This window comes from Mesitornis unicolor, unplaced genomic scaffold (assembly GCF_000695765.1).
Source record: "Mesitornis unicolor isolate BGI_N332 unplaced genomic scaffold, ASM69576v1 scaffold48019, whole genome shotgun sequence".
In the NCBI taxonomy this organism is placed as follows: Eukaryota; Metazoa; Chordata; class Aves; order Mesitornithiformes; family Mesitornithidae; genus Mesitornis; species Mesitornis unicolor.
Window position 1 is genome coordinate 1 of NW_010207625.1, and position 10,505 is coordinate 10,505.

Here is a 10,505-nt window from a genome sequence, read left to right on the forward strand (position 1 = left end):
GGTGGCGAGGTCGACCCCGCGGTGCGGGGGGCAGCTCGCCTTGGCGCTGGTTTTCCGGCTCTGCCTTGTGCCGGACTTCTTCAGTTTCGTGAGAGAAACGGTTTCTCCACAGACTTTAACGAAGCAGAGCAGTGGTCTCAGTATTTGCTGGCCATGGTAGCCTTCAGACACCACGTTGTGTAGCAGAGGTGTCAAACACCTGGGCTTAGAAACAGTGGTACTGTGTTAAATGTGTGCCCATGTGCCAAGAGGGCCAATGGCATCCTGGGGTGTATCCGAAGGGGTGTGGTTGTAGGTCGAGAGAGGTTCTCCTCCCCCTCTGCTCTGCCCTGGTGAGACCACATCTGGAATATTGTGTTCAGTTCTGGGCCCCTCAGTTCAAGATGGACAGGAAATTGTTTGAAACAGTCCAGCACAGAGCCACGAAGATGATTGAGGGAGTGAAGCATCTCCCTGATGAGGAGTGACTGAGGGAGCTGGGGTTGTGTAGCTTGGAGAAGAGGAGACTGAGGGGTGACCTCATTCATGGTTATCAATTTGTAAAGGGCGAGTGTCAGGAGGAAGGAGCCAGGCTCTGCTCTGGGATGTCAAATGACAGGACAAGGGGCAATGGGTGCAAGCTGGAGCACAGGAGGTTCAACCTGAACATAACAAAAAACGTTTTTACTGTAAGGGTGACAGAGCATTGGAACAGGCTGCCCAGAGAGGTTGTGGAGTCTCCTTCTCTGCAGACATTCAAAACCCGCCTGGCCGTGTTCCTGTGTGACCTGGTCTGGGTGATCCTGCTCTGGCAGGGACTGGATGATCTTTCAAGATCCCTTCCAACTCCTAATATTCCATGATTCTGTGAAATGAGGCTGTAATCAGGCAGTGAGTTTTAAGCTAGTAATGGCATTAAAGAAGGTCCTTCCTGAAAAGTCGTCTCTGTCCAATGTAATTGCTATGCTCTTGTGTCAACATTATTAGGAATTCTACTTACTAAAACAATCAAATCTGACCAAACCCTGTCCATACCAGTTGTCTGCTTGTTGTCAAGCCTAGCCACAAACTAGGGTCTTACTTCTTTTCCTGAACTACTTCAAAAGCATATCAACAGCTGAAGACAGGCAGTTGTAAGTCTTGTAAATATGAGTCCTGTAAGTAAATGAGGTGAACGTTGTAGGCTATTAGTTGTTAAATTTTAGATGTCAAGGCTGAAATGTGTGGCTTTTGGAAGTATAGCTTTTTTTCCTTCCATGGAAGAAAAAAGTGGATGTAAAGTTTCCCTGTTTGTTTTTTTTCTTATTTTTTTTTCCTTTTTTTTTGTTTTGGAACCCCGTTCCTTAATTAGATTGAAGTTAAGCAGGGTACCTGATCCAGCAATGCTTCTCCATGTGATACTTCTCCTCCATGTGATGCTGTTGTCCCAGTACCCATGCTCATTTTTCATCAAGGCAGTCTTGTAACTTATTTTGCTAAAAAAAGTTGGCATAAAAAATAATACTGCTTATTCTGTGTAGAAGTATACACAATATCATAGTAGTATGTGTTTTTCACAGCACACTTTAAAATTACATTAATGTGTTATGTTAATACACTTATTTATTTTAGGCACCTCCAAAAGCCGTACCAAAGACTATTGAAAATCAGAGAGTTTATGATGAAACAACTGTAGATCCCAATGATGAAGAGGTAACTGCTTAATTTCTGCATATGCTATTCAGTTAACCGTTTTTTTTCCAAGAATGGATGTAAAATGGATTGATGAAACTTAACATTCACCACTCTACTGTTAAGGCATTGATGAATTACTTTTTACAGGTGATGGGTTCACTAAGAGGTGATGCCATTCTTTCATTATCTACATTAGATAATTGCCTTTCGCATTACTGTTATTGATAGTACAACCTGCCAATGTGCATCATGGTAGACTCTTAAAAATCTGAAAACCACATGCCTTGTGATGATTAATTATAGGATAGATCTTGTGAATTGACACTTTTCCTACTAAATTCAGTTTTGTCAGAATTTAGATCAGATTGAACAATTGTTCTTGTATTATTTCATATATGGTGGATTAATAAGGCTTCTTCCAGGTTGCTTTTGATGAAGCAACTGATGAATTTGCACCATACTTCAACAGACAGACGGTTCCCAAGATTCTTATTACAACGTCAGACAGACCTCGTGGGGTACGTTTGCTTTACTTGGAGAGTTCTGTTACAAGACTTGAAGGGTTTTGTACTATGATTTGTAAATTAAAACTGAAAATAAAACCTTCCACAGGGATTTTTTTCCTGCTGTGTTATTTAGTTACTATCAATAACCCTGTATACGTATGTAATCTGTTGGTTTCTCTAGCACTGCTGTTTCCTTCATAAAAAAACCCGAATGCCTCATGCATATGTTCATGTATGCAAATGATCTGTATTACCTAATTGGGGAGATCACTGACAATTGTGAAAACCATAAAAGGAAGTGGTTTTAAAAGTAGGGAAAAGTACACCTCAAACAGTTTAGCTGGAAACACAGACATTAGTACCTTAAGTAATAGTTGTATTTTGAAGTGTTAAGAACTTTCTGTAAACCACTGTCCTTAATGAATAATGAGTTTAGAGGTTATGCTTTTGGAATTTTCCTGCTTTTCTATGATTGAGGGAGGAAAAAAATAGTTGTTTTTTTTAAATGTGCTGCAGTCTTTACTGCAAATATTTTTTTTTCCACTGACTGAAGTAATTTAATAGCTTGTCTTCAAATGCTTATAGAGATACTTGAAATAACAGATCATCAAGGAGGGCAGTTAGAACAAGCGACCCTCCATTCCCCTCATATTTGGATTTGGCACTGTGTTTACCACATTGCAATTTAACTCACCTGTCTTGCAGAGAACAGTGAGATTCTGTGAACAACTGTCTACTGTTATACCTAACTCACATGTCTACTATCGAAGAGGGCTGGCTTTGAAAAGAATTATTCCACAATGTATTGCAAGGGACTTCACAGATTTAATTGTCATTAATGAAGATCGCAAAATACCAAGTATCCTTTTGTGTATTTATTTAAATAGATACGCTAGCTCTGAGCCTATGCGGGGAAAAAAGTAATTCTGTGGTGTGCATCAACGATCTACTTTATTCTGGATTTTTATCTCTTCACTGTGCAGCTTACAGTGTAACTACAGAGTTAAAAATCACTGTGCCAACTTGAGTATCTTATGGCTAATGGAACTTGAAATTATTAAAGAAAATGTGTTGGCTTTTTTTTTTCTTAGTTTGTAATGCATGGATAAACGTTACTATTTCAGTAAATTTAACAGTTTGATTCATTAGCAAGTTTTTCTGACCAGGAAGTTGCATTTAGTTTTGCTGACTAGCTAAAATACACTAATTAAGAGAGAAAGCAATAGAAGACAACTGGTTAGCGATTGAAGCAAAATCTAATGGCCATACTCCAGAACACTAGTTAACTGAATTTTACCAGCCTTTTTTTTAACTCTGTGAACAGATGGTCTTGTTTTAAGTCATCTGCCTGATGGTCCCACTGCTCATTTCAGAATGAGTAGCGTCCGTTTGCGTAAAGAAATAAAGGTGAGAATCCAACAAAATTAAAGAAATGTGTAGTCTGTCGTTTAATGATAAATATGCTCAGTCTGCTTGAACTGTCAATGCTGGTTGCACTCTTGTACAACTCAGCTGATCTTTTAAAGATGTTTTTTTCCTTAGCTAACAGAAGGCCAAACAGGAGGCTATTTTATTCTACTTTTCATAAGTAGCACATATTTTCATAGTTATTTGTTGAATTTTTTTATACTGTCAACTATTTTTACAGTCGCTATTTTTATAGCCACTGGTAATCTGCATCAGTAGGGAATACCCAGTGTATAGCGTACACACTGTATAGTAGTATAGGGTATATGTAAATCATCGGTATAAAAGATTTCAATAGATGTAGTTCCTAGTCTTGAATAAAACCTAGTTCTTCTTATTCTTGCAGCCCTGTCACCTCTTCCGTAGTAAATATTGCTTACTTAGCCCTAAATAATTTGCAGTAGAATGTTTTTTTTTCCTTTTTTGAAACAAATAGTTTTTAAACTTCATCTGTCTTATTAAAGAAGAATCCCTTGTACTCTTAGTCCCATATACTCTTAGTTGGTATTAGTACAGAGATAAGACTCCTGTGATAGGTAGATTGCATTATTTGCTATAAAGGGTGCTTCCAGGAGTGGAAATTGGTGCAGGAGAGAGGAAATGTAAAATTATTTATTTGTGCTTTTGCATTCAGTTTATACTGTCGAACCAAAGATCTTTATGTAACCTGCTGCTCCTTTACTTGTATACAAACTTAGGTTGCATTTGAAATAATTATCAGCCATGTTACAAGAAGCTGGCCTTGGTTGTCTTCTCCCTATTCTATTGCAAACTCCTCTTTGGCAATTTATTAAAATCCTTTAGCATTCGATCTGTTCTTTGCATTCTTATCTGTTATTTTCATTTCAGCGCAAAGGAAAAGAGCCCACAGAACATGTACCTGAAGTAATCCTGAATAATTTTACAACACGACTCGGCCATTCTATTGGCCGCATGTTTGCTTCTCTCTTCCCACATGATCCTCAGTTCATTGGAAGACAAGTAGCTACATTTCACAACCAGCGAGACTACATCTTTTTCCGATTCCACAGGTGACATTTTCACAAAACTCACAAGTAAGAGAGAATGTTCTTGTAACTTAACTTCCTAATTTTTATCTTTGTTTCTTCCCCAAGATATATCTTCAAGAGTGAAAAGAAAGTAGGAATTCAAGAACTTGGGCCCCGTTTTACATTAAAGCTGAGGTCTCTTCAAAAAGGAACCTTTGATTCCAAATTTGGAGAGTATGAATGGATTCACAAGGTATGTCCAAGTAATGATAATAGTCCTGCTTGAGAAAGGAGACTAAATATGGTATGAAATGTAACTACAAATCTTAGCCTAGAAAAGTGGTATAAATATGGAAGTATCTAACTGAAATGCTTAGAGGTGTATTTTGAGAAATATGTGAAGTGGAAGCATTATGCTTTACTGCAAGTCAAAGTTAAAAATAGCAAGGTTGGTATCAATATACCATAACTACGTTTTTGTAGAATGTCATTTCCTTAACGTATATATAGATGGATGTAAGCAAATATGAAAAATGCTTCCTTGATATAAAACTATTTTTGTGCAAGGTTGGATGCAAAAATCATAATGTAAAAATGGCTAAGCTATTTACATAAATGTTACTTCTGAATACTGAATGGAAACTGACCTCTGCATATCTTCAAGTGAAATGGAAGTATTACTCTTGGCAATGATAAATTGCTTTGCAATTCCATGGTAAAAATGACTAGAGATTGAGTGGCAAAACTTGAAAGTGAGTATCCAAGCTGTACCAGAAGGAAAATTCTAATACTCCTGGTATAGTTCTTGAAATGGATAATCTAGTTTGTTTTAAAGACTTTGTCTACTGTTAGTAGACAGAGAACAGCTGTATGTTCTTTAGTTCTAAATCACTAATCTCCAATTCTTCTCCTTTGAATACTCATCTACACTGTAACTGTGACACACTTCACTGCCTACCCTACTATAAACTGGAATGGTCATCCTTGTTTGTATCCTGTTGCATAAATTTGCTGGTTAATAACTTTTCTTTTAAATTTCAGCGCCGAGAAATGGACACAAGTAGAAGAAAATTCCACTTGTAAGGGACAGCTGTCTGCCAATTGCTGGTGACCAGAAACACAACTACTTTGAACTGTGGATCATCTCAGACTTCTAATGATGATACTGAATGTTACTTGTCTGCAGAAAGACAAACTGCAAACATTAAAACTTTCTCCAGGAGATCACATTCTTCTTCCTACATTTGTAGCTAAATCAAATGTAACAAGGACAGAGATTTTTTTTTTCCCAGTTTTGCTGGAAAAACTATGGCAGTGTCAGAGCAGCCTGTAATTTAGCTATCGCTGAAGATTTGCCGTGACTGCTGCTGTGCTGTAGAGATAAATTACACTTTGCAACATCAAAGACAGTAAATATTTTGGTTAAAGATACTATCAAAATAAAATATTTCTAGTTATACAGCTTTTTTGTTGTTTTGTTTGGTTTTTTTCTGTTACACAGCTAAACCCAGGCGTCTTCCATTAGTCAGGTAAGAGAAAAGTAATTTTAAACTTTCTAACTTATAATATGCTGTTCCCTGATGGTATGGTGATAGTTTTCCAAAAATAGTCTCCTATCGAGAGGACATTGAGAAGGCTCTATGCAATCCAGGAAGGCTGTGGTATTTTATTTTATTAACATCTTGCATAAAATAGCCATGTTGCTGAAGTTAAAAAATTATATGCTTGACTCCTACAGGTATCTCTTCTGTAAATGTCATTTAGAAGAGGTATATAACCAAAGGACTTGATGTTCTTGTCTGTAAAAAGAAATAAACACTTATGGGAAAGAACACTGGCTTACGGGAAGCACATAAAAGCTATCCATCTCATCTGAAAATGCTCAGTTGAACATGTGAGGTCTCAGAGCAGGGTTTTTGCCATGAAAATCCTAAAAATGCTTTGTCAGTCTCATAGCTATAGTTGAGTTGGTATTACCTGCAGAATAAGCTAGTGTTCTGCCTTAAGTTTGCACATCCACTGGCAGCTAAAAAGCTGAGTTTTTTCTGAATTATTTACTTTTCATATGCTACTAAATAAGTAGAATAAGATAGCTCAGAGAACAAGTCATCCTCTAGGGTACAACTACTCTTTATGAATAATTACATTACTCTTTGCCTTTATTTAATGTCTGATACAGGACAGCTGTATTGTTGAATTACAAACTAACCACCAATTTTTTTTTTCTATTTCTTTTATGCTTCTGAGTGTAGTACTGGTGAAGCCTCATTGTTCTGTGAGACTGTCAACCCCAGGCAAACTTGCACCAGCACAGAGTATTTGGAGGCAGACCCCTGTATGTGCTCTCCAGCTGCTGCAGAGTGATGTGGTAACTGGTGAGGTGTCAACACAGCAGTTAAATCATCTCGTTACAGTAATGTCAAGACCAGACTTAGTTAAGACAGTTTTTATTTTTTGCTTGGCATATAAAACTGATTCCCTTACAAAACAGAAGTATTGTAACTAGCATACAGTTCATCTGGAGAGGTAGATGGTAAGAGGTTTGACAACAGTAGCAATTTTACAGTTAGATTTGGCACGTTAAAGCTAAGCTTTTGTACAGACTTCAAACCAGGCCACTCCTTGAGGCACTCTGCCCCTATACACATCAGCAGCTAGGAAAAGATGCTAAAAGATCTGAAAAACAAAACCAAAACGTAATTAGAAAAGTGTCAATACTAAATGAAGAAACTATGTTTAAGAACGTGTACTTTTTGAGTATGCCACGGACAACTAGTTAGAGAAAAAAATCATTTTTCCACAGCTGTGCTATAAAACTATTAGTTTATAAAATAAACTTTAAAACCATGAAGCTGTTCCCAAGGGTACAAGAAAGTAATCAAAGCTGTTACAAAATAACTGAAATCTCCAAATTGCTACGTTGGAAGAACAGAAAAACTTGTTCAGTTACTCGGTGCCTACAGAAATACCAGGCATCTCGTTTGCCTTTGAAAAGCAGGGGGGAGGGACTGTGTAATTAACAAATTACATTTTCTCTTCACAGAGGTGGTGCTGACCATACAAACATGTTGTTGAGCTGTGTTGGCTCATCGTGAAAACACCAGGATTACAACTAAGAAACTGTCTAATTAGAGGAAGTGTTTGCAAGTGACACAGTGAAGGAAAGAGATTTTCCATATAGGTAGTGTAACCAGAACTGCTGTTCTCATGGCCTTTGCTTGTACCATCAGCAGAAACAAGTGCTCTGTTCCAAAATCAGAAAGGAGAGATAAGGGCTGTAATTGAAGAAAAAAGACTTAATATTTTCTATGCCCTGTGTATGCAAACGTGTGTGGGAGACAGAGGAAACATAATTTCCTGACATCCACACCCAGGAATTAGTAGACGTTGGCAAAGCTCAGTGGGAATCCGTATGTGTCACTGATTACAGTGCAGTTTATTTGGCTTTTTATAGTTTATCAGTCTAAACGCTTACGGATTATCTGATTTCTTCCTTGAATTACTGTTTAAAGCTGAAGCTACAGTAGTGTGAACACAAGTCAGTGTCCAACAATAATACGTTTTAAATAAGAAGAGTTGATAAAATTCACAATAGAAATAACTATAAAAGCTACAGAAACAGGAACTCTAAAGCACATTTCAGTTACAATGCCGTAATTCATCGCTCAAAACAACGGGGGAAGTGTTTTTCTTCTTGTTTGTTGAAGAGTTAAGCAGCAACCTCTATACTGTTACTACTCTGGTGATTACTAGCGTGAAGCACCTTGTTTATACAAACTTTTTGAAGCTTTCTACAGTCTGGTTAAGGGGAGAACAATTTTTAACAACTCAGTCTGACTGTGGTCACCTTTCTATAAAGCTGCCTAAATAACACAACCAAAATCTACCAAACTACAATTCTTTGAGTGATGTAAGTCAACTACAAACCAGAATTCTTCAAGGTTAGGACTTGCTGTGAGATTTCTAAGGACTGTGAATTATGGTGAACTGTGAATCAGATGCTTTGAAATACCATATATGCGCTCACCCTGAACAGATGCAAGTCAAGGGGCAATAGGGAAGAGAGACAAAGTAAAGCTGTCATGAATTTACTGTGGGCAAAACATCAATTTGTTGTGACTCTCAAGAGTCTTAGTGAGACTACTGTGGATCTAAAACACCTTTCTAAATAGGTTAGACTAAAATCTAATCAGATTTTTCAAGGAATGCCAGATTAGGAGTCTTCATAGTGACAGCAACAGCACTAATGAACCTTTAAAAATTTTTGAATGAAAACCCAGTGAGTTTTCAACTGTTCCTAGTTATTTAAATTGCTACCCATGTAAATAGTTTCAGTGCAGTATGGGCCTTGATACAATTCCTGCACTATGTAGTTCTTTTCTTTTGGCTTTGAAGGTGTGTCCTACAGAGGACAGTGCTCTTGAGACCACCACCAACCTATCTTTGAAGTGAAATCTTTAAGAATCTTTTCTCTATCTTTAAGAAAAGTCTGCTTTATCTGCCACAGTCAGGATTCTCTATGTATGCTGTCAGGCAAGTAATCCTATGTGAGAAAATGGAAATAATACCTTTACATGGAAGGAAGATACAGCAGAATTACAGTGCAGCCAGGTTAGTCCAAACAGCAGCTCAGCAGTACCTGGACCCACTACTACTTTGCTGCAGCAACAGGACATGGTTGAGGCTCTGCAGTAGCTAAATGCCACTCATAACACTTATGAACAGCATCTGTCCAGTACAGAGCTACCACCAGAACACGGGAAGAAGGGCCCAAAATAGTGATCCAGACCAGTATCAGCTGCAGGAGTCCTATCTCTCTTCTGAATACTTTTAATACAGCTGTCACATTTAAAACTAGCTATTTTAAATGGCAGAAGTGTTTATGATTAATAATTCAAGAACTTACCACTGAAAGATACCGAAGTAATTACAAAAATGAACAAACTTTTTGGGGTCTGAATGGATTTGTACTTGATGATACTCCTGTCAGTAGGGGATCATGTTGTGCATTCTGCAGGCAGAACTGCTTCAAGTCTGCTGCAGCCTGAGAAACCTAGTTGTAATAAAAGTTAGCGTTAGACTTCACTGAACACTCTTTACTGAGCATGTAACTACATCAAAAAGTATAAAGAATACTGCTAAATGATTCAGCGATACAGCTTACGTATATTTTATACAACAATTTCATTATTTTTAAAGACAAGAAGCTGCGCAAAGTTGGAATAAAAATTAATTTGGAAAATTTTCATGTTAAACTTTTAAGCCTGAAGGGTGAAAAATGAACATAATCTTGGAGATGGCTTTGTTAAATACATGAAGATCCTTGTTCTAGCACAAATCTTTTAAAAATACAACTTATAAGTTTGAGATGTTCTACTTGACTGAACTGGCATTTTGCCTTCTCTTGGAAAGCCATCTTTACAATGGGATAGCGTACAGGTGTTTTGGTAGGCTGCACCTACTGGGTACAAATAGTGCAAAAATTCTGTTTTGCTCTTCTTTGCTGTAACTCTGAACTCATTAAAAAAACCCAAAGTTTCAGAAAGTAGCATCTTCACTGGTACTTGTATTTAGTTAGGGCAGAGTTCCTCTAATCTGGCAGGGCCCAGTGTCTCCTCGAAAATGCACAAGTTAAAGGCACTTAGTATGTCTCGCAGTGAAGTCTCTCATTTCACAGCGTCAGGGCAGAGCCAGCCAAGACAACCTGTTGCCAACGTCAACTCAGGCTGCCCTCCTCACCACTCTGATGAAACCATCCTCAGAATAAGGAAAAGGGAGAGCGGGGACCGTCCACGCCCCCGGCGGAGCGCTTGGGCCGGAGCGCGGCTCCGGGGGTTCCCGAGAGGTTGCAGGAAGCGAGAGGGTTCAGCGGCCCAGGCCTCGCACGGGC

At 38.1% G+C, this 10,505-nt stretch overlaps 2 protein-coding genes across 2 annotated transcripts; one reads left to right on the top strand and one right to left on the bottom strand.

The window, feature by feature from the left end:
• Positions 1 to 1,590: 1,590 nt before the first annotated feature.
• RPF1 (ribosome production factor 1 homolog (S. cerevisiae)) lies at positions 1,591 to 5,698 on the top strand (the record flags this gene model as incomplete). The annotated part of the gene is made up of 7 exons (XM_010192165.1): positions 1,591 to 1,671; positions 2,076 to 2,171; positions 2,865 to 3,018; positions 3,484 to 3,566; positions 4,476 to 4,657; positions 4,742 to 4,868; positions 5,657 to 5,698. Coding segments are annotated over 7 exons (765 nt in total), but the record flags the coding sequence as incomplete, so codon positions are not given.
• Positions 5,699 to 9,542: 3,844 nt separating this feature from the next.
• GNG5 (guanine nucleotide binding protein (G protein), gamma 5) lies at positions 9,543 to 9,668 on the bottom strand (the record flags this gene model as incomplete). Its single annotated transcript, XM_010192166.1, has 1 exon — positions 9,543 to 9,668. A coding segment is annotated over one exon (126 nt), but the record flags the coding sequence as incomplete, so codon positions are not given.
• Positions 9,669 to 10,505: the final 837 nt, after the last annotated feature.